This window comes from Pongo pygmaeus, chromosome 20, assembly GCF_028885625.2.
Source record: "Pongo pygmaeus isolate AG05252 chromosome 20, NHGRI_mPonPyg2-v2.0_pri, whole genome shotgun sequence".
NCBI classification, from domain to species: domain Eukaryota; kingdom Metazoa; phylum Chordata; class Mammalia; order Primates; family Hominidae; genus Pongo; species Pongo pygmaeus.
In genome coordinates, this window is record NC_072393.2 from 45,240,639 (window position 1) to 45,264,999 (window position 24,361).

The following is a 24,361-nucleotide window of genomic DNA, read 5'->3' on the forward strand; positions in this document are numbered from 1 at the left end:
AAGCTTGATATAGTCTGACCTGAATTTTACATTTGAGAGTATTTTCAGCTTCTGGCAATTGGGACATTTTACCCAAAATTCCAGATTCCCTGCTTCTCTGAAAATAAATCTGCCCTAACTCTGCACTATTCTTTTTTTTTTGAGATGGGGTTTTGCTCTTGTTGCCCAGGCTGGAGTGCAGTGGTAAGATCTCTGCTCACCATAACCTCCCCACCCAAGTTCTAGCGATTCTCCTGCCTCAGCCTCCCAAGTAGCTGGGATTTACAGGCATGTGCCACCACGCCCAGCTAACTGTCTTGTACTCTTTTTTAGTAGAGATGGAGTTTCAACATGCTGGTCAAGCTGGTCTGGAACTCCTGACCTCAGGAGATCCACCTGCCTCGGCCTCCCAAAGTGCTGGGATTACAGGTGTGAGCCACCTTACTTGGCCAGTCTGCACTATTTCTTAGTGTCAGACAATTTGAGCCAAAAAATGTCTTTCTCATTCGGATGTGACCTTCAGGGTCTAATTTTTGTATTTTTAGTATAGATAAGGTTTCTTTCGTTCTTTCTTTTTTTTTTTGACACTGAGTTTTGCTCTTGTTGCCCAGGCTGGAGTGCAGTGGCCTGATCTCAGCTCACTGCAACCTCCACCTCCCGGGTTCAAGCGATTCTCCTGCCTCAGCCTCCCGAGTAGCTGGGATTACAGGCACCTGCCACCATACCTGGCTAATTTTTTGTATTTTTAGTATAAACGGGGTTTTGCCATGTTGGGCAGACTGGTCTCGAACTCCTGACCTTAGGGGATCCTCCCGCCTCAGCCTCCCAAAGTGTGGGATTACAGGCATGAGCCAGTGCCTGGCCCCACCTGGCTAATTCTTTGTGTTTTTGAAGAGACAGGGTTTCACCATGTTGGCCAGGATGGTCTTGATCTCTTGACCTCATGATCCAATGGCCTCAGCCACCGAAAGAGCTGTGATTACAGGTGTGAGACACTGCGCCCAGCCTCAATGTAGCTTTTTATCAAAGTATTTATGTAGGAAAAATTAATCAGAGGGCAGAAGCATTTCAATACTTAGGTTGTTGAAGATGAAATTTGTGGCTGCCAGAGTGCCAGACACACATAAAATGTTTCGCACATGAAGGAACCACAACTGAAATTAATTTGAAGGAACTAAGTAACAAATGATTTTCTGTTGTTTGTTTTGGTATGTTATTTTGGGAATGTGATTAATCACGTATATCAAGGGTGTTGGGAAGAATTTCCAGATACTCTGATATGCATGACATCTTAATCATGCAAAATAAAGCAAGGCTATCTTAGGAAATTAGGTATCACTGCCAAGGACCTTTACATCAGAGGATAAATTAGAATTACTATTAAATTTGTAATGATCAGATGGGCTGGCAGGCAAGTTGTGTCATTTTTTTCTCAGCATTTTTTCTTTTCCTTGATTCAATAAAACAAACTTAAATGCCAGCTATCTGCAGAACACTCGCTAGATTATATTTAATATGTGAAACACAGCCTGCACACTCACAGATCTTTGCCACATCCTGTTCCCATCCTCTCAAAACCTATGTTACCCTGTGGCTAGATTTCTCAATGAGATGAAAGAGAGAGATGAATGAAAACCATCTTTGAGGTGGCTCTGCACCGCTCCTGCAGGTAGACAATGACCTCTCTGGTGAGACTTTTATCCTTGGCTGGAGGGTGGAGTGTTCTTTCTTGAAGACTGGGAAGTGTTCTTTCTTGAAGACATTGAGCCAGAATAAGAAGCCTCTAGGCTTCTCAGAAACAGGGCAGACAGAGCAAGAGGGAGGACAGAGCAGAGGCCAGAGCCCAGGCAGGATAAAGCACAATGCCACCATCACGGGGATCCAGGTGGAGTACCAAACAGGTGAGCTGGCCAGGAAGGCCAGAGTTTGAGTGACAGAGATGCTTGCCCCATGTCGTTGCCGGCTTCCTTCCTCGTCCCTCTGTTGAGCTGAGGCTAGATTACTCAATGAGGGCAAATGGCGAGAGGAGTGAGAACCATCATCTTGAAGGTGTGTGGGCACCCTCCTGCGGGTGGACAATGAGCACCTGTGAGGCCTTTGTTCATGGCTGGGGTCTGGTCATCTTGATCCTAGTAAAAAGGCGGCTCAGAATGGAAAGGCGATGAAAACCACTGTGGGTCAGGCCGGAGCCTCGGAGCCCCGACACCCAAACACTGCCACGGAGGGCTCCTGCTTTGCCAAGCCTCAGGGATTGGTTTCTAAGACAACCATGGGAATCAATGTGACCTGGGAATCAGCTCGCACCTCGCGCATGCGCATTGGCTGGGCCGACTGGCGCCCGGCTCCTGGAAGTCAGGCTGTGGCCCCTTGAAACAATGGCGGCTGCGGGGCGGCAAGGGGGCTCCTGCCGCAGCTGCTGTGGTGGCTGGATCCGGGGTCCAGTAGGGGGCGGCGTGGGAGAGGGCAGGCATCCCAGGGCCAAACCCCCAGGAATCCTGTCTTCAGGACCTCCTGGGGCCGACTGCCACTGGTGGAGGGGGAGCTCCAGAGCGTCTGCTGGGGTCTCAGGACTCCTCTTCAGATGCGATTTTGGACCCCTTCGAGTGAGAAAGGATGGGCTCACCGCATCTGGTGAGGCAGGCAGGGCCTCGCTGTAGCGCAGAATGATCCCATGGGCCTCAAGGCGTGGTGTCAGCTGAAAATTCACTGACCCATGAGCCCTCTGCCTCCCTCCTCCTTTGAAAGAGCAGTGGCCTGCCCCACTTCTAAAAGCCCTGGGGTTCCTGCAAGCGGACACCGCTTTCTAGGACACGTGCAAACAGGGACAGGGGCGAATCCGAGATGGAGCCAACGAGACCACGCATGGCACTGGCGTATCCCAGAGCAGATGGTGTGAATGTGTGTCACCGAGGGCATATGGGGCGATGGCGAAACAAACAATCGTGTCCAGGCATGTACCCGGTGGAAGGGGGGCACAGGTGATCTTTCCATCAATGCCAATGAAAATCGAAGCACACCTGGGAACCAGGAGGGGGCCTGTGCGCGAGCCCAAGCCACATTTTGAAATGCCTGCTGGAGGAACAAAGAGGTTTCTGCAAAGTTCACCCCACCCCCAACCCTCTACCGCCCAGGTAGCTCTGACGCAACCTTCCCCGCACCCAGCCCCAGGCCCAGCCCAGTCCTGTTGGTTCCCCGACATTTGTTACAGCCAAAAGATTCAGGGAGTCAGCCCACCCAGGAGCAGAGGAGAGGATGTCCCTCAAGAATGAGACAGGAAGTGCAGAGGAAATGTGACACCGCCTGTCCTAGAAGACAAGACCAGTCACGGTCGCCTGCCGCTCATTCTAGGCAATCCACCCACCCATCAGGTGAATCATGGAGACCAAGGTAGCGTCCGTGTCTGAGACACGTATGGAAGCCAAGAGCTCCAGGATCATCAAACCCGCCGAATCAAGCAGAAACAGGTTTGGAGAGAGAAACAGTCATGACACGGATCTCCACGAAGTGTCTCCCTGAAGGACTGGGAAGTGATCTTTGTTGAAGATGTTCAGCCAGACCAAGAAGCATCTAGGCCCCTCAGAAACAGGGGAGACAGAGTAAGAGGGAGGACAGAGCGGAGGCCAGATTCCAGGCAGATTACAGCACCGTGTCATCGCCATGGGCATAAGGGGAGGGGTGCCAAAAGGGTGACTTGTCCAGAAAGGCCAGCGTTCCAGTGACAGGGATTGTTGCCATCTCCCATTCCCAGCTTCTTTTTACAAGATTGTATCGTGATGTGGCTTCATTTCTCAGAGAAGAGCCGTGAGAAGATACAACCATGTTGTTTGACGTGGGTCTGCTCCGCTCCTGCAGGACAATGAACTCCTGTGAGGCTTTTGTTCTTGGCTGGAGTGTGGTCATCTTGATCGTAGAAAAGAGGCCGCTCAGGATGGGGATGAGATTTCAATTGCTCTGGGACTGAAGCATCCCCTCACGTGGTAGAGGCCTTCCGAAACCCAAAGTGGAACCACGGCAGAAACGATTGACAACCGGCCACATGACCCAGGCAGAGACGCAGAAAGAGGCTCACCAAAGAGAGGCCAAAATGAAAGAAATCGCTTTTTGGCTCACAGGGCACATTCGTCCAAACACACGCACGCACACGGGCACACACACAGAAACCGACAGAGAGAGGGAAAGATACAGAGAGTGAGAGACAGAGAGAGATAAGAGAGAATGGGAGACACACACACCCAGTCATACAGCAGTGGCACAGAAACACACCACACACCCCCTGGCAACTCCTGAGGCGGCGGGGTTCTGCTCTCGACGAGAATGACCCTCGGGTGAGAGAGCAGCCCACGGGCACACAGGCACACCTTTCCTCGAGATCAGGGGGGCACGACTTTTGGGGAGACTCACCCGAACACAGTCCTGGCAGGCCTGAGGCTGGGGTGCCACGCTGCTTCTTCCAGACTCCCCCTGTGGTTTCGTCATCCTGGTCGGCCCTTTGCGACTCCTGGCATCCAGAGACGTTCCTGTCGATCCCGTGGAGAGGTCAGGCCTGAGCCTCGGAGCCCCAACACCCAAGCACTGCCACGGAGGGCTCCTGTTTTGCCAAGCCTCAGGAACGGGTTTCTAAGACAACCTTAAGAATCACTGTGACCGCAGAAGCGGCTCTCACCTCGCGCATGCGCATTGGCTGTGGCGACTCGCGCTCCGCTGACGTCAGGCTGCGTGCGGACCCTTTAAACTATGGCGGCTGCGCTGCGGCCTGGGGGCTTCTGCTGCAGCCACGGTTTGCGGCGGATCCGGGGTCCAGTAGGGGGTGGCGTGGGAGAGTGGGTCGCGGGCGTCGCAGGGCCAAACCCCCAGGAGACCTGTCTTCAGGACCTTTTTGAGCAGTCTTCCACGGTTGGAGGGGGAGCTTCAGGGAGAGTCCGATGTGGAGCCAATGCGACCACACATGGCACTGGCGTCTCTCAGAGCAGATGGGGTGTGTGTCACTGAGGCCATATGGGGCGATGGCGAGAAAGACAATGGTGTCCAGGCGTGTGCGCGGTGGAAGAAAGGCCCAGGTGACCTCCCCATCAACGCCAAGGAAAAGCAAAGCACACCTGAGAACCAGGAGAGAGCGTGTGAATGAGTCCAAGCCACATTTTGGGATGCCTGCACGGGAGCGGAGAGGCTTCTACAAAGTTCACCCCACACCCACCCCTCCACCGCCTAGGTAGCCCTGATGCAACCTCACCTGCACCCAGCCCCAGCCCTGTCCTTTTGGTTCCCTGACATTCGTGATAGCCAAAAGATTCAGTTGTGGGACGCAGTCCACCCAGGAGCGGAGGAGAGGATGTTCCCTCAGAATGAGACGGGAAGTGCAGTGGAATGCGACACCGCCTTTCCTAGAAGCCAAGGCCAGTCACTGTTGCCTACCGCTCATTCTAGGCAAACTACGCAGCCATCAGGAGAAACATGGAGACCAAGGGAGATTCTCTGTCTGAGACAGGTATGGAAGTTCAGAGCTCCAGGATCGTCAAAACTGCCCAATCAACCAGAAACAGGTTTGGAGAGAGAAACATTGATGACGCGGATCTCCATGAAGTTTCTCCCTGATGGACTGGGAAGTGTTCTTTGTTGTAGGCATTGATCCAGACCAAGAAGCACCTAGACCCCTCAAAACAGGGCAGACAGAGCAAGAGGGACGACAGAGCAGAGGCCAGAGCCCAGGCAGGATACAGGCACAGATTCACCGCCACGGGCATAAGGAAAGGAGTGCCAAAGGGGTGAGTTGTCCAGAGAGTCCAGCGTCCCAGTACAGGGATCCTTGCCATGTCACCTTCCCCGCTTCTTTTTAAGATTGGGTCGTGATGTGGCTTCATTTCTCAGAGAAAAGCCGCGAGGAGATAGAACCATCTTCTTTGACTTCGGTTTGCTCCCTTCCTGCAGGACAATGAACTCCTGTGAGGCTTTTGTCCTTGGCTGGAGTGTGGTCATCTTGATCCTAGAAAAGAGGCCGCTCAGGATAGGGATGAGATTTCAATTTCTCCGGGACCGATTCATCTCCACACGTCATCGAAGCCTTCACAAACCCAAAGTGGAACCGCCGAGAAAAAGATTGACAACCGGCCACATGACCCAGCCAGAGACGCAGAAAGAGGCTCACTAAAGACAGGCCGACATGCCAGAAATCGCTTTGTGGCGCATAGGGCACATTCGCCCCAACACTCACACGCACACAGGCGCACAGACAGACAGAGAAAGCGAGAGAGACAGACAGAGATGGGGAGACAAAGAGAGAAGAAAGAATGTGATACACACGCACACAGACATACAGCAGTGGCACAGAAACACACACCTCCAGGCAATCCCTGAGGCTGTGGGGTTCTGCTCTTCGGGACAACGACTCTTGGGTGAGAGAGCAGCCTACGGGCACACAGGCAGACATGTCCTCAAGATCACGGGGGGCACGACTTTTGGGGGGACTCACCCGAACACCACCCAGGCAGTCCTGAGGATGGGATGCCGCGCTGCTTTCCTTGGACTCCGTCTGATGTTTCTGCAACCTGGTCGGCCCTCCGTTTATTGTGGTGTCCCGAAACAGTTTTGTCGACCCCCTGGACTGGTCAGGCTGGAGTTTCGGCACCGACGCACTGCCACGGAGGGCTCCTGCTTTGTCAAGGCTCAGGGAGTCGTCTTCAGCCAACCGTTGGAGTCACTGTGACAGGAGAATGGGCTCGCGCCGTGCGCATGCGCATTGCCCAGGCAGACGCCTGCTTTGCTCTTGAAAGTCCGTCTGCGGCCCCTTTAAACAGGTTCGGTGATGCGCGTGGGGGGCTTCTGTGGCAGTCGCGGTGGTGGCTGGAGCGGGGATGTAGTAGGGAGCGTTGTGGGAGTGGGGGCTTCGGGCTTCCCAGGGCCGGACCCCCGGGAGTCCTGTCCTCAGGACCTCCTTGAGCCGACTTCTACCGGTGGAGGGGGAGCTTTAGGGTGCCAGCTGGGGTCTCTGGACTCACAGGCTGGAGTGCATTGGTGTGATCATAACTCACTGCAGCCTCAATCTCCCAGGCTTAAGCGATTTTCTTGCCTCAGCCTCCCACGTACCTGGGACTACAGGCATGTTCCCCCACACTCAACTACTTTTCTTCAAAAACATTTTTGTACGAATGGGGACTTACTATGTTGCCTGGCTCATGTCAAACTCCCGGACTAAGCCGTCCTCCTGTGTTGGCCTCCCCAAGTGCTGAGATTACAGGTGTGAGCTTCCACGTGCAGCTAAATTCTTATGTTTTAAATCCCTACCTCCCACAATAAGCAGATGTTAGTCCCACTTATTTTATAACTTTTTGCTGTCTATGTCTCTTTTTGTCCCTGGACACAGGGATTAGCAACCCACTCTCCACCAAATTTCAAATCATTAAGGGCATTATGCTATGTCCCAGGAGTGGCTGAGGCTTCAACGACTTGCTGCTCTAACCTAGGCCTGCTGAAGAGTACAATTCTTGTGTTTCTGTGTTGTTTAACAACCTTCCTGAGCTCCTCTAAGTCAGTCCATCCTGCCACAACTGGGAAGAATAAAGAAATTCTCCAGGAAAATGTTTATCAACCTGCCTGTTTGTCAGGTAGAAGACAGGTCTGTTGACCACGTCAGGCGTGGCAGCGCATGACAGTGAGCGCCCCCCACCGTGTTTGCTATTCACTGCATGTTCCACCTGAAATTTCCCATCTGCTCGGTGAGTCTTGACAGTGGGGTAAAGGAGACTCACTCTCAAAGACCAAGGCTGACCCTCTCTGAATACAATGCCTTGACCTAGTTACTGTCACTTTGGTTTTGTCTTCAGGGACTAAAAGATATAATAAGAATTTGTTCCCTTAATTGTCCTGTTGATGCACAAAATACTTAAATGCTTCTACATAGGTCTGCTCTTTTGCGCCACAGAGCACTAAGGGAAAGTCCCTACAATAAAAGTGCCTTTCACCTGAGCTGCTACGTGTGACAGCTAAAGGTTAAAAAAATCAAAGCTTCCCAAATGTTGCGGGTATGACAGCTGGTCCAACTTCATGGTCTGTACTTTCCCTCCTAACAGTATGGATAAATACAGAGACAACTAGCAACTGATACCCTAGTGTGCCAAGCCACTGATGTATCTGTGTGATTAAATCCGACATTTAACCATACCCTAGATACATTAAAAATCAACCCCACACTCATAGGCTGTAATTCCACTTTGCTTTCAGATGACAGTTACAATTGGAAAGGAAATACCTAGTTTACAGGAGGCATTAATACTTCTGTTGTTGCAGAAACTGAACCCTTACAAGAATGTGTTCTTGACTTTCTGACCTGGACACTAACAAATAGTGAAAAATATGTATCTAAGAATACTCCTGGAACAGAAATGTGAAAAACCAAAAGTAAGAGATATTATGAAGGATCAAATATAAAATGACCCACTGCTAAAGAGGCAACAAAGAAAATTGTAGAAGAAAATGACAAGAGGCAATGTGCCTTAGTGGGTTTGTGCTACTATGTAACAAAATACACTAGACTGGGTAATTTCTGAAGAACAGAAATGTATTTTTCACAGTTCCATAGGCTGGAAGTCCAAGATCAAGGTGCCAGCAGGATTGGTGTCTGGTGAGGGCCTGGTCTCCTCATCCAAGATGGCGCCTTGGGCACTGTGTCTTCAGGAGGGGATGCACTGTGTTCTCACATGGCAGAAGGCAGAAGGGCAAAACAGGGGAAGCCTACTCCCTCCAGTCCTTGTGTAAGAACCCTAAACCCATTCGTGAAGGCTCTCCCTTCATGACTGAATCACTTCCTAAAGGCACTACTTCCTAATCCTATGACATTGGTGAGTAATTTTAGGGCGACACATTCAGAATACAGCACCCTATATTCAATTTCTTAAAAATTATTTTGTTGTTTCGCTTTTCTGTTTTTCAAATGGCTTAAAGTGCACAAAATTGGATTAATCATAATCCTTGGCTCATAGCATACCTTGACTCCTATTTCATCCTTGTCTGTGCCAGGGCCTCTATGTAAATGTATTTGAATACTATGGTAATCACTTGTGAACCCACAACACAACCCAAGAACTAGGGTTCTGATCCTAACATCTGCTCCTCCTCTGTCCCTTTTCCTGATTTACACCCTTCAGCCCCAGGGGTAACTACTACCCTGAATTTATGTTTAGGATTCCCTTCCTTTAAAAAAATTGTTTTATTGCATATATATGATTGCCCTAAATGACTTATTATTTAGTTGTTTTTTTTTTTTTTTTGAGACGGAGTCTCGCTCTGTCGCCCAGGCTGGAGTGCAGTGTCGCGATCTTGGCTCACTGCAAGCTCCGCCTCCCGGGTTCACACCATTCTTCTGCCTCAGCCTCCCGAGTAGCTGGGACCACAGGCACCCGCTTCCACACCCGGCTAATTTTTTGTATTTTTAGTAGAGACGGGGTTTCACCGTGTTAGCCAGGATGGTCTCGATCTCCTGACCTCGTGATCCGCCCGCCTCAGCTTCCCAAAGTGCTGGGATTACAGGCGTGAGCCACTGCGCCTGGCCATTATTTAGTTTTTTAAGGGTATAATTTATTTACCCATTCTCCTATTAATTTACCCATTCTCTTATTAATGAACATTTGGCTTATTTCCAGATTTTTGCTATTATGAATGGCATTACAGGAGCATTTATTATCTTTTTTTACTGCTTCTGGTACTTATGGGCAAGAGATTCTCCAGGGCCTATGGTAGAGGAATTACTGTGTCATAAAATATAAGAATGCTCATTTTTATAAGATAATCCAAATTATTTTCCAAAGTGGTTGTTCTAATTTAAACTCTCACCTCCTGTATTAATTTGAGATGATCTTGTTGATCCACAGTCTCTCCATATTTGGTGACATGGTTTGGCTGTGTCCCCAACCAAATCTCAGCTTGAATTCTATCTCCCAGAATTCCCACATGTTGTTGGAGGGACCCAGGGTGAGGTCATTGAATCATGGGGGCCAGTCTTTCCTGTGCTATTCTCATGATAGTGAATAAGTCTCATGAGATCTGATGGGTTTATCAGGGGTTTCTGCTTTGGCTTCCTCCTCATTTTCTCTTGCTGCTGCCATATAAGAAGTGCCTTTTGCCTCCTCCCGTGACTCTGAAGCCTCCCCCTCCATGTGGAACTGTAAATCCAATTAAACCCCTTTTTCTTTTCAGACTTGAGTTTGTCTTTATCAGCAGTGTGAAAACAGACTAATACAGTAAATTGGTACTAGTGAAGTGGGGTGCTGCTGAAAAGATACCCAAAAATGTGGAAGAGACTTTGAAACTTGGTAACAGGCAGAGGTTGGAACAGTTTGGAGGACTCAGAAGAAGACTGGAAAATGTGGGAAAATTTGGAACCTCATAGAGACTTGTGGAATGGCTTTGACAAAAATGCTGATAGTGTTATGAACAATAAGGGTCAGGCTGAGGTGGTCTCAGACAGAGATGAGGAACTTGTTGGGAACTGGAGCAAAGGTGACTCTCATTATGTTTTAGCAAAAAGACTGGCAGCATTTTGCCCCTGCCCTAGAGATTTGTGGAAATCTGAACTTGAGAGAGATGATTCAGGGTATCTGGTGGAAGAAATTTCCAAGCAGTAAAGTATTCAAGAGGAGACTCAGATGATGTTAAAGACATTCAGTTTTATAAAGGAAGCAGAGCATACAAGTTTGGAAAATTTGCAGCCTGACAATGTGATAGAAAAGAAAATGCCATTTTCTGAGGATAAATTCAAGCTGGCTGCAGAAATTTGCATAAGTAACGAGAAGCTGAATGTCAATCCCGAAGACAATTGGGAAAATGTCTACATGTCAGAGGTCATCACAGCAGCCCCTCCCGTCATAGGCCCAGAGGCCTACAAGGAAAAAATGGTTTTGTGGGCCGGGCCCAGGATCACTGTGCTGTGTGTAGCCTAGGGCCTTGGTGCTCTGTGTTTCAGCCACTCCAGCCATGGCTGAAAGGGGCCAACATAGAACTCAGGCCATGGCTTTGAGAGTGCAAGCACCAAGCTTTGGCAGCTTCCACCTGGTGTTGAGCCTGCACGTGCACAGAAGTCAAGAATTGAGATTTGGAAACCTCCAGCTAGATTTCAGAGGATGTACGAAAATGCCTAGATGTCCAAGCAGAAGTTTGCTATAGGGGTGGGGCTCTCATGGAGAACCCCTGCTAGGGCTGTGTGGAAGGGAAATGTGGGGTTGGAGCCCCTACACAGAGTCCCTACTAGAGCACTTCCTAGTGGAGCTGTGAGAAGAGGGCCACTGTCCTCCAGACCCCAGAATGGTGATAGCTTGCACTGTGAGCCTGGAAAAGCTTCAGACACTCAACATCAGCCCATGAAAAAAGCCAGGAGGTGGTCTATACCCTGCAAAGCCACAGGGGCAGAAGTACACAAGGCCATGGGAGCCCACTTCTTGCATCAGCATGACCTTGATGTGAAACATGGAGTCAAAGGAGATCATTTTGGAGCTTTAAAATTTGACTACATGGCTGGATTTTGGACTTGCATGGGGCCTGTAACCCCTTTGTTTTGGCCAGTTTCTCCCATTTGGAACAGCTGTATTTACTCAGTTACCTGTACCCCCATTGTATCTAAGAAGTAACTAGCTTGCTTTGGATTTTACAGACTCATAGCAGAAGAGACTTGCCTTATCTCAGATGAGACTTTGGACAGTGGACATTTGGGTTAATGCTGAAATGAGTTAAGACTTTGGGGGACTGTTGGGAAGGCATGATAGGTTTTGAAATGTGAGGACATGAGATTTGGAGGGGCCAGGAGCAGATTAATATGGTTTGGCTATGTACCTACCCACATTTCAACTTGAATTGTATCTCTCAGAATTCCTGTGTGTTGAGGAAGGAACCCAGGGGGAGGTAGTTGAATCCCTTGGGCCAATCTTTCCCATGCTATTCTTGTTATAGTGAATAAGTCTCACAGGATATGTTGGGTTTATCAGGGGTTCTGTCTTTTGCTTCTTTTGCTTCCTTCTCATATTCTCTTGCCACTGCCATGTAAGAAGTGCCTTTCATCCACTGCTATGACTCTGAGGCCTCCTCGGCCATGTGGAACCATAAATCCATTAAGCCTCTTTTTCTTCCTGGTCTGTTATGTCTTTATCAGCAGTGTGAATGTGGACTAATACATTTGGTATTGTCAAACTTCTTAATATTTGTGGAGAGAATAGATATGTAGTACCTTGTGCATTTTCTTGATTACTAATGAGGGTGAGAAAATTTTTATGTTTTGGAGGCATTCGCTTTTGTGAAATCCCTATTCATGTCTTTTCCCAATTTTCTTTTGGGTTGCTATTTTTAAAATTAATTCATAGGAGCTCCTTTTACTTTGTTGATATGATATTAATCTTTCATAGGTTTTAGGTACTGCAAATATCTTCTTCTAATTTATAGTTTATCTTTTCACTTTTTTACTTTTATTTTGTAATTTTTACATTTTTTTTTGAGACAGAGTCTCACTCTGCCATTCAGGCTGGAGTGCAGTGGCTCACTGCAACCTCTGCCTCCCAGGTTCAGATGATTCTCGTGCATTAGCTTCCCAAGTAGCTAGGATTGCTGGTGTCTGCCACCAATGCCTGGCTAATTTCTTGCATTTTTAGTGGAGACGGGGTTTCACCATGTTGGCCAGCCTGGTGTCAAACTTCTGACCTCAGGTGATCTGCTGTTGGGATTACAGGCTTGAGACACCATGCCCAGCCTATCTTTTCACTTTTTGATGTAAAAAGTTCTTAATTTTGTGATAGTCAAAACATCTAATCTTTTTTAATGGTTAAATGGCTTTTTGTGTCTCATTCACTTACATTTTCTACTAAAAGTTTTAAAGTTTTGTTTCTGACATGTTAAGTCTTTGGCCCATCTGGAATTTAATGTTCGTATATAGAGTGAATAAGGAATATAATTTCATTTTGTTTCCTATATCAGTAACTATTATTTTTCTTTTCTATTTATTGAAATGTCCTTTCTTTCTTTGCTGATCTGCCATATCACCTGCATCACATATCAAAGATTAAATTTATGGAGATTTGTTTGGGAGCTCTCTATTCTGTTTCATTGGTCAGTTTTTCAGTGAAGACCACACTATCTTAATTGCTGTAGCTTTATAAAACTTCTGATATTTGGCAGGAGAAATCTTTCCTTTTCTTCAATAATGTCTTTGATATTCTTGGCCCCTTCCCTTTTCCATATATATATATATATGGAATATATATATACGGAATATATATATATATGGAATATATATATACACGGAATATATATATATGGAATATATATATACACGGAATATATGTATATGGAATATATATATACACGGAATATATGTATATGGAATATATATATATACGGAATATATGTATATGGAATATATATATATACGGAATATATGTATATGGAATATATATATATACGGAATATATGTATATGGAATATATATATATACGGAATATATGTATATGGAATATATATATATACGGAATATATGTATATGGAATATATATATATACGGAATATATGTATATGGAATATATATATATACGGAATATATGTATATGGAATATATATATATACGGAATATATGTATATGGAATATATATATATACGGAATATATGTATATGGAATATATATATATACGGAATATATGTATATGGAATATATATATATACGGAATATATGTATATGGAATATATATATATACGGAATATATGTATATGGAATATATATATATACGGAATATATGTATATGGAATATATGTATATACGGAATATATGTATATGGAATATATATATATACGGAATATATGTATATGGAATATATGTATATACGGAATATATGTATATGGAATATATGTATATACGGAATATATGTATATGGAATATATGTATATACGGAATATATGTATATGGAATATATGTATATACGGAATATATGTATATGGAATTATGTATATACGGAATATATGTATATATGGAATATATATATATATGGAATATATGTGTATATATATATATATATATATAGAGGGAGAGAGAGAGAGAGAGAGAGAGGGTCTCACTTTGTTTCCCAGGCTAGAGTACAGTGGTGCAATTGTAGTTCACTGCAGACTTGAACTCTTGGGCTCAAGAGCTCCTCCTACCTTAGCCTCCCAAATAACTAGGACTCTAAGGCATGCACCACCACATCCAGCTAATTTTTAAAAAATTATTATTTTTTTCTAATGATGGGGATCTTGCTATGCTGCCTAGGCTGGTCTCAAACTTTTGGCCTCAAGCAATCCTCCCACCTCAGGCTCCCAAAGTGCTGGGATTACAAGCGTGAGCCACCACACATGGCTCCATTTTCCATATTTTAAGACCATATTTTAAAAGCTGCTCAAGCCTGCTTTTTTCTCTTGGTGCTACTTGCAACTCCCTTACTTAGCCGTGGAAATACTGTTAGTGAAGAAAATCTAAAGAGTCAAAAAATAAAATATTCTTTCTTTTCTTCCAATTGCAAAAGAGCAGACACCCTCCTGAATCATAAAGCTAGTTTTGATAAGTTGGTGAACTGAGAGCATACACAGTATTATTAATTCTGTTCTAATTTCTACTTCACTGTGGAGTCTCTTTGCATAGTCTTAAAAGATTATTGCTATGAAATATTCTTATACATTTAACCCATAACCTCTACAATTCTGCAGTTGTAATTGGTTGTCTTACCTGATAATCAGTTGCTTTGCTTATAATATTTAAATTGCCATCTCTATTTTCCAAAAGGCATAAATACTAGTATAGATTTTTTAGTTAAGCCAGAAGAAAGTTCACTTTATTTACTAACATAACTTATATGTAAAGGTTTAATAAATCTCCATGCTTCTTTTCTTTTGCATCATGACAACCACTGAAAATAATATTTCTATAGCAGTTGGGGGTAAATAGACAATGACTTTTGTGGCCAGAGGTGAGTGGCCCAGGGGCTCCAGCAATCCAGGTCCCACTGAGCCTGCCCCACAGCTGAGGGCATCGGTATTTCCACACACCTATAGTGCACGATGTCCCAGAACAGAGATCAGATGCTCTCCTTTATTCAAATGGGGAGTTGAGAGTATTGTCATTGTAATTAAATTAATACATACATATTTATACACTGTTAAAATCTGGTTGGATTTGTGTCCCTTCACAAAACAAATTGCTTAAATGAAACCACAGAGTTAACATAATTGAGTACATCTGCTTCTATGAGATGCTCTTTTAAATTGAATTAGAATCTAATTTGCAATGTCAATAAAAAATTCAAATATTCAACTCAGTTATATTTAGATTTCTTTTTGTTTTGTTTTGTTTTGAGATGGAGTTTAGCTCTTGTCACCCAGGCTGGAGTGCAATGGCATGATCTTAGCTCACTGCAAGCACCTTCTCCTGGGTTCAAGTGATTCTTCTGCCTCAACCTCCCGAGTAGCTGGGATTACAGGTGCCTGCCACCATGCTCAGCTAATTTTTGTATTTTTAGCAGAGATGTGGTTTCAACAGGTTGGCCAGGCTGGTCTCCAACTCCTGACTTCAGGTGATCCACCCATCTCAGCCTCCCAAAGTGCTGGGATTACAGGTGTCAGCCACCTTGCCCGGCCTTTTTAGATTATCTTACTTTATTTTAGTTACTTATTTTTATGACTTTATTGTTATAAAAATGCTAGTTTAAAAAAAATCAATCAGTATAACAAAGAACAAAGAAGATGATCAACAAGGATTCCCACCTCCATGATCTAGAAATAACTGTCATCAATCCAAAAGCTTATACATGGTGGATCCCTTCACACCAGTTTGCAGTACAAAGTAACCCCTTGCTTGTAGGAAACATTATTAGTATCATTATTATTTTTGAGATGGAATTTGACTCTTGTAGCCCAGGCTGGAGTGTAATGGCATGATCTCGGCTTACTGCAACCTCTGCCTCCCAGGTTCAAAGGATTCTCCTGCCTCAGCCTCCCAAGCAGCTGGGATTACAGGCATGCACCGCCATGGCTGGCTACTTTTTTGTATTTTTAGTGGAGATGGGGTTTCACCATGTTGGCCAGGCTTGTCTCAAACTCCTGACCTCAGGTAATCCACTTGCCTCAACCTCACAAAGTGCTGGGATTACAGGCCTGAGCCACCGCACCTGGACTAGAAAATATTATTAAATAGCAAACAGTAGCAGTATGCTTGGGAGTTTTAGGATTGATTATTTTCAAATCTCTAGAAAAGCTCAATGCATTACCTTAGGCTATAATCCCAGGGCAGAGTCTCATCTGTTAATGGGTGGCTGGTCTAAGGGTACATCCAGCTCTCAGATTAATGGTTTCCCAGGTTGATCTGCTCCCTGCCACCCACCCATCCTCAGTTTTGTTTGTTTGTTTGTTTTTACAGAGACAAGGTCTCACTATATTGCCCAGGCTGGTCTTGAACTCCTGGCCTCAAGCGATCCTCCTGCCTTTGCCTCCCAACGTGCTGGAGTTACAGATGTGAGTCACTGTGCTCAGCCCATCCTTGGCTGTTCAAATGTGGAGGTAAATAGTAGATGCCAAGGTTACCTCCAGGTCAGAAGTGGCAGATGCCCCAGGGCAGAATCATAACCCTAACTAGGCCTCCTACTGCATGAAGACCTTATTTTCTGAAGCTTAAACCTGGACAAAGGTCTGACCAGTAGCACTTTGTTCATGAATATCAGGTCAAAAATTTAAAGCTGGGACTATTCAGAAGAACCTGGTAGATGCAGGTGCAGTCTGCAGTCCAATGGTCAGCTACGAAAACAGGCTACTTGTACTTTCTCTTTGTCATGGAGTCTTTGATGTAAAAATTGATGACTCTTTCTTACTTCTAATGTGCTTCCCTTTCTTCTTCATTTTCCATAAGTAGCTTCCTCCATTCCACCTCCCAACAGGCCACAGTCAATTCAGGACATTTTAACCATGAAAATGAGTCTCCATAACAGGAATTTAGAAGCCAGGCAAGGTGGCTCACGCCTGTAATCCCAGCACTTGAGGAGGCCAAGGCGGGCAGATCACCTGAGGTCAGGAGTTCAAGACTAGCCTGACCAACATGGTGAAACCCTGTCTCTACTAAAAATACAAAATTAGCCAGGCATAGGGAAAGGGCTGTCATTCTGCCATCTTGGTAGGAACTCCAAGAAGCTGAGAATGGAGGGTGAGGGCAAGTGCTATGGAGAAACATTCCCAGAGAAAATGAAAATAGGTGTCCGGTTGGTTTCACCAATGATACAGATTAGTGACTGCTGTCTATTTTATTTTGCCCCTCTAAAATAGGTGTGTTCATTGCCCTTTTCCTGTCTCCTTCAGTCTTCTTTGCTTGATTTGTATAAAGTAGATAATGTGTTCCTTTGATGCACATGTTGAGAGAGATTGCAAGTGATAAGTAGTGGTCACATCATAGACACCATATCCTGATTAGATAAGACACTGCACTTTACTTTGAGCCTGTTCCTATAATTGTATGCCTTCAGAGATTCCTTACAGGGTGTGTTTTTGGTATATGGGAAGTAGTTCTGAGTGGAACTAGTTGCCAAGGATGGCCCCTCATGACTATAGTCATGATAACCACAGCTTGTGGAGTCCTCTCCTTTTGGTTAGGGCTGTCTGTGTGACTCATCTTGATCAATGTAAAGTCATAGAAGTGACACTGTCTGCCATTCAAAGGTGGGTCCTGTGATGCTGTGCACCTTCTCCATGAGCCTTTTTGAAGGCTTACTTTGGTGAAGGCCAGTCACCATTCATTAAGTCTAAGAACTGTGAGAGTCTATTTGAGGAAATTAAAGGCATGAATGGGAAGGTGAGGTAGTGAAGGAAATAATCAGCCAGTTTCCAGGTGTTCACTCAGCCCTAGTGTTGAATTGGACAAGAGTAAAGCATCCCTTGAAATCCCAGCCTAAAAGATCTCTCAAATAATGTGACTCCCATCACGTGATCTACCACTCACATGAATTCAGTAAACCTGTAAAGCTGGGAGAGATCAAAATAAATGATTGCTTTTAGCCAATATGTGTTGGGTGATTTTCTATGCTGCAATTTATCACAAGAATAGCAGCAAAGCAGGGTCTGTTCACTGTGTCCATGTACATGAATTGTGTCTATTCCAATAATAATCTACATGTTCTCTGATCTAAAACCATGACCTTTTATTTCTAAAGAGAAACCCCTGGATTCTCTCCACATAAAATGAAAAACTTTTCAAATATTTGCAAATAAGAATAATTGGTATTCTTTAAGGGGAATCACTGGGCTCCAGTGATTCTCTATTGCTTGGATTGAAAACTTTGCATGCAAAACTTGTCATCTTTTTCTTCACTTCCTTCACAGCAGCCCGCACAAAGCCAGGCATAGTGTTCATACACAATAAGCATCCTGAGAACAATGGAAAAATTAAGAAATTCCACATAATTTTCCTAAAGTTATAGGTTTTCCCTAAAGCTACTAGGTACACCTATGTGGCTGTAAGTAGCTATCTAACATTTAAGAGCCGTGAGTCATCTGAGATTGGGTAAGTATTTTGGTTCAGACTGTCTGACGTCAACTACGTACTATAGAAGGATGCTGTTCCTAATGTCTTATCAGACATTCCACGGACCTTGTCACTCACTCCCTTTGTCACAGGAAGGTTTATCCCCTTTGATTTCTTGATGCCTCCTATAGAATGCCCTGGCCCCTTTTGGGGATGATCACGTCCTCTTTCCCCTTCTTAAAGCAAGAACCAAATCATGTGCGGTTTGGTGCTGTTTTAATGACCAAGTGTAGGGGAAGGGGTTGAGGAGGGATTATTCTGTTAGCAGGCTCTAGGAATCCCATGGTCAGGTAGAAAGAGGGTTTCCTCAACAATGAGGAGTGTGATCATCTCCGTCCATTGTTGACAAGCACTGAGTCCAGGGAGACATCTCTCCACACTTGAATCATCTTCACATATGATGGCGGGATTCGATGGACAAAGGCGTAAATGTATTCACCATTTACCTTTACCTTTAAGAGGAAAAATGCATCAGAAAGACAGTATGCCACCCAACAAGTTTTCAGCCTCTTCTCTACTCTGCCCTAGTACCAATAACATTCCCCAAGAAAACTCCTAGTTATACAAGTGAATGTTGTAGATACACTTCTGTTTACAGATGATGTTTTGTGCCTATTTGAGACAGTTGCTGACCTTATTTCTAATGTTTCCTCTTATCTAGTGAAGTTCTACACTCTGTGTCACACAGTCCCTGTTTATTCAGCCTCCCTTCTAACCTGGGCAACCCCATTACCAGCAACTGTGTCTCAGGAACTTGAGACCCTGCATCTCACACAGGACCTGCCACAGGGTTAGTGCTAGACCATGTTCACTGAAATGCATACTTTTCAGTTCCACAAACTGTGACTGTCTTTCACTACTGATGGCACAGATCCTCTTTGGAGTAGCCTACATCTGAGGTGTTAGTGGCAAAGAATGAAACCCAGTGTTCTTAGAGAGTTAAAGGAGGACAGGTCTTGTATAACATAGGATATTATCTTCGACAACTCCTAAGCATAGGAAAAGATCCCTCACTTGAATCTGAATAAGATGTGAATCTTTTGGCCTACTCGTTAGAGAAAGTAAGAAAGTATGGATGTATTCCTTATATTGAGGCTGTAGAGAAAGTCACCTTATTAGTATTAATTTTTCAAATTTAAAATGCACATATTTTTCAACCAGTTTTTTCATTTTTTGTAATTATATGCCAATGTAAGTATTGGGAGGTTGGTAATGACAAAAGGATTTATTTGAAAGCTTAATACAGCATCATTTGTGAGAGCAAATACTGGAAATGACTTCAATGCCCAAATAAACAATTGAAGCAGAAACATGGATTGATAACGTCTTCAAGATATATTCTTTGATGAAAAACCAACTTAGTTCCTAAAGCGTAATGTGTAGAGCAACTTATACCAGGATTTACTTAAAAACAAATGAAATCATAGACATATCTATATGCTTCCATAGGCAAAGATTTCCTCTGAGGGGGTTGGCATGGTGGCATATGCCTGTAATCCCACTATATTGGGAGGCTGAGTTGGGCTGATAACTTGAGGCTGGGAGTTCAAGACCAGCCTGGCCAACATGGTGAAACCCCATCTCTACTAAAAATAAAAAAATTAGCCAGGTGTGGTGGCATGCACCTGTAATCCCATCTACTTGGGAGGCTAAGGCAAGAGAATTGCTTGAATCCGGGAGGTGGAGGTTGCAGTGAGCTGAGATTATGTCACTGCCCTCCAAACTGGATGACAAAGTGAGTCTCTGTCTCAAAAAAAAAAAAAAAAAAAAAAAAAAGGATTCTCTCTGAAGGAGAGCAGAGCTCTGGTAATGTTATTCTTATGAGTAGAATTGGGGCCCAAAAGTGAGACAAAGACACAATTTTTGATTGATAGAAAAAACTTTTTTCTTAAGTATATTGTATTCATTCAGCTACATGAAAATTTAAATAATGGCATAAGTATAAATGAGCACTATGTGAAAAGACAGAGGAGATTCTCCACTTTGGGGGAAATGGAAGGTGAGCCGACCTTGACCTTGGTTAGATTTGGGAAAGAGCTGAGGACGGCAGTGCAAGCAGAGGGTGCTCTGTGATGAAAACCTGGGGCAGGGGTAGTTATGGGAAACGGGCCCTGAGGGACTGGTGAGGCCAGGTCAATGAGAGCTGACTCCTGCTCTGGGATCCCAAAGAGCCTGGGTACTGGGAGCTCCTGGGGTGCTCACCTCATACTCATTGTGACACACATAGATGCGCAAGTCAAATGGTTTGCCATCCTCAAAGGGCACATAATGTAAATTCTCCTCCAACATCCATATCCCAAACTCACGACTGTTCATGACCACATGACGGCCTAAGTGCACTCGCAAATGGAAGGCAATTTCTGAGTCCTCATTCATCTCAGTGTAGAAATCCACCTGCAGCTGTGGTTCATTGCTGAGAGCAAAGCACACAGCATGTTGAACAGTTTCTTTCATTGCGCAGACACACACTTGACACACACACAAATCCCTTCCCCCATTTACCCAGGGAAAAAGTCTCTCTGATGATACTGCAGGCCTGGTCCCTGTGGGGATGCTTCAGCTCCTCATGCCCCCAGGCAGGGAGACACTGTGCCCCTCATCCCCAGATGAAAACTGAGTCACAGTCACTGACCTGGGCCTATGACTTGTTCATTCCCTGAAAATTCTATGCCCCTTGGTAAAGAGCCACAGCCCCAACCCACTGAGTGTTCTCCTCCCCTAGGCCCCATGGCTGGTGCACATGCAGTTGCTGCAGGTCTCATGCCTGGTGCTGGAGGGTCTCCAGGACCTGCACCTGCATGGGGCCTCCATCCTGCCAATTAGATATTTCCACATCACCCACACGTAAGGTCAAACTCTTAGCAAATATTCTCCTTTCTCCTCCACCCCCTCCATTGGACCATAGAGTACTCACATAGAAGAGTCGATCGGTGTCCCTTTGATTATCACGCAGGAACCAACAGACAAAGACACAGGCAGTTTGTATGGCACCTGCCAGGGTATTGAGAGTAAGTGAGAGGTGCAGGGTCAGGTGCAGTCTCCCTTCCTGTAACATATTCCCATGGTGCAGGAGGTTAGAGATCACAGGGCAGACTCTGTGGACTCTCCCCTTTCTCTCTACCACAGTCAGGGCCCCATATTCCAGAAGATATGGTGGACCCATAGGTAAGAGCAAGGGTTCAGGAGCCAAGAAGCCTGGATTCCAGTCCTCATTCTGCCTCTTACTAGCAGTGCAATCTTAGATCGGTTACTTGACTTCCTCAGTTTCCCTAAAACAAGGAGAATTATCACGAATTCCTACTTTGTAGGAAGTTCTCCATAATAGAGCAGTTAATACATGTAAAACTTTTACCCTAATCCCTGGCATGTGTAGGGCCTGTTAGGGGTGACCTAACAGAACAGGGGAGTCCTCCTGAAACACTGATCTGCCTTATTTTCAACTCTCACAATCATCAAGGGCAATGGATGTCTTCCAAGAAGGGGCACACATTACTGACAGCACAGCCCCAGTACTCGCACAAATGAAGCCTGTGGGTCAGTGACATAACAGACACCCACGCCATGGGTGGAGGAACAAGTTTAGACTCAGTTGAGACAGAGCTTACAGTGGATATTTTACGCGATTCAGTCTCTGAAACCATGGCCTCTAATATCCTTCTCTAGCAAACCTCCTGTCCCACAATGAAAAGGACAGGATAGGCTGGAGACAGGGAAGCTGAGCCTGGGAGGCAAGAGCCAGTGGTCACTCTGTGCAGACCCCACCTGAGGAACCATCACCCTCATAGTCTCCATTCCTCTTCCCCAATCTTACTGGGGAGAGACATCTACTGATCATACATTCTGCTCTCATAAGTGATCTGCAACAAGTCCTTGGTAACTCACAATCTCCAAGATCCCTACCAGTTAAGCCACCTGGGATCCACATTGCCACACATGAAAAGACACACAGTTCCTTCATCAGAGGTGCTGCTGTGTGGGGAGGAACCTTCACATGCACAGAAGGCCATGTGCATGTTTTCCCTTCAATACCCAGTCACATCCCAGCGCACACACCCACGGTCACACAGAGCCATGCCACTCACTGAGTCACACACACCTGCTCACTGTGCACATAAAGATGCTCATGCACTGGTCTGGCTGTGCACACACACACACTCACATCACAAAGAGGAACACAAAGTACAATCACTCCCTTACACTCACACAAACACCTGCTTGAGCTGGTGGGTCATCCACCTCCCACCTAAAGTCACATCATCTCATCAGAGTTCACTCTCATCAGATACCACCTCATGCTCACAGAGGGTTACATTGGTCCAGGATCCACAACCCACATGCTACAAGCATCTCAGATACCTAGCCTCAGTGTTTCTCTTCCACATACCCGCAACTCTCAGTAAAGCATTCACAGTAGGAATGCTCGTATTTTCATCTCATAAAATACCCCACATCTTTCTTGGTTTGTGTGACTTGAGATTATTGAAGGCTGTGCCTTTTCAACTTACAGTTAGAAATGACATTGTCCTCTCCTTCTGGGCAACCTTCGGAATTGTGTCCAGTCTTCTGAGTGAATCTCTGAGTTGCAGCACTTAAATGACCCCTTTCAGCTTTGCCCTCTGGCTTCATTCCAGATTCCATGCTCCTCCCAGCAAGCTTTCCTTGCAGCATGAGAAAGGGTCAGGTGTCATGAAGAAACTCAGTCACAACCATAACTATTTGCAAGTCTGTGTCTGTAATGCAGCAGAAATGACAGTGGGGAAGGTACCAGGCTGCGGACTGGGTTACCAGGGAAATGCATAGATAAGGATGATGGAGTGAGGGATAGTGATTGTAAAGCTCAGCCTTTGTGCCTCTCAAACCTTTTCTCCACTATGCAGAATCTACCCAGAATGTGTACATTTTCCCAATTTTGTACAATAGCTAAACGAGAAAAAAAAAGTTGGAGATTTTGGGGGAAACAATTTAGCCCTAAAAGGTAATTCTTCTCTCTGCCTTTAAATGTTCTGGGAGAGCACTGACCTTGATCCAGAGGAGAATCTGGGGAGAGAAGTAGAGAAAGTTCTTGCATGAACCTGCCCCACACTAAGCCACTTGGCTTTGCTAGGTAAGGGCCACTTTCATCTGACTGTCACACACTTGGGCTCTAGCTACACCCTCTGTTGGTGTCCATGTACATCAAAGTTTGAGGGACACTGTTTCTTCTGCAGATTCTGGGAAAAAGGTGAGATTTTAAAAAAAATTATTATTACACTTTAAGTTCCAGGGTACATGTGCACAACATGCAGGTTTGTTACATAGGTATACATGTGTCATGTTGGTTTGCTGCACCCATTAACTCGTCCTTTACATTAGGTATTTATCCTAATGCTATCCATTCCCCTGCCCCTCACCCCATGACAGTCCTCCCTGTGTGATGTTCCCTGTCCTGTGTCCAAGTGTTCTCATTGTACAATTCCAACCTATGAGTGAGGACGTGTGGTATTTGGTTTTCTGTACTAGTGATAGTTTGTTCAGAATGATGGTTTCCAGCTTCATCCATCTCCCTGCAAAGGACATGAACTCATCCTTTTTTTATGGCTGCATAGAATTCCATAGTGTATATGTGCCACATTTTCTTAATCCAGTCTATCATTGATGGACATTTGGTTTGGTTCCAAGTCTTTGCTATTGTGAACAGTGCCGCAATAAACATACGTGTGCATGTGTCTTTATAGTAGCATGATTTATAATCCTTTGGGTGTATACCCAGTAATGGGATGCTGGGTCAAATGATATTTCTAGTTCTAGATCCTGGAGGAATCGCCACACTGTCTTCCATAATGGTTGAAC

At 45.2% G+C, this 24,361-nt stretch overlaps 1 protein-coding gene across 1 annotated transcript; it reads right to left on the bottom strand.

The window, feature by feature from the left end:
• Positions 1 to 18,733: 18,733 nt before the first annotated feature.
• LOC129019675 (galectin-16) lies at positions 18,734 to 23,101 on the bottom strand. The gene is made up of 4 exons (XM_054462712.2): positions 23,038 to 23,101; positions 21,447 to 21,523; positions 20,735 to 20,945; positions 18,734 to 18,984 (listed from the first exon to the last, which is right to left on the bottom strand). The coding sequence occupies exons 1-4, from the start codon at positions 23,050 to 23,052 to the stop codon at positions 18,859 to 18,861; spliced, it is 429 nt and encodes a 142-aa protein (XP_054318687.2). The 5' UTR covers positions 23,053 to 23,101; the 3' UTR covers positions 18,734 to 18,858.
• Positions 23,102 to 24,361: the final 1,260 nt, after the last annotated feature.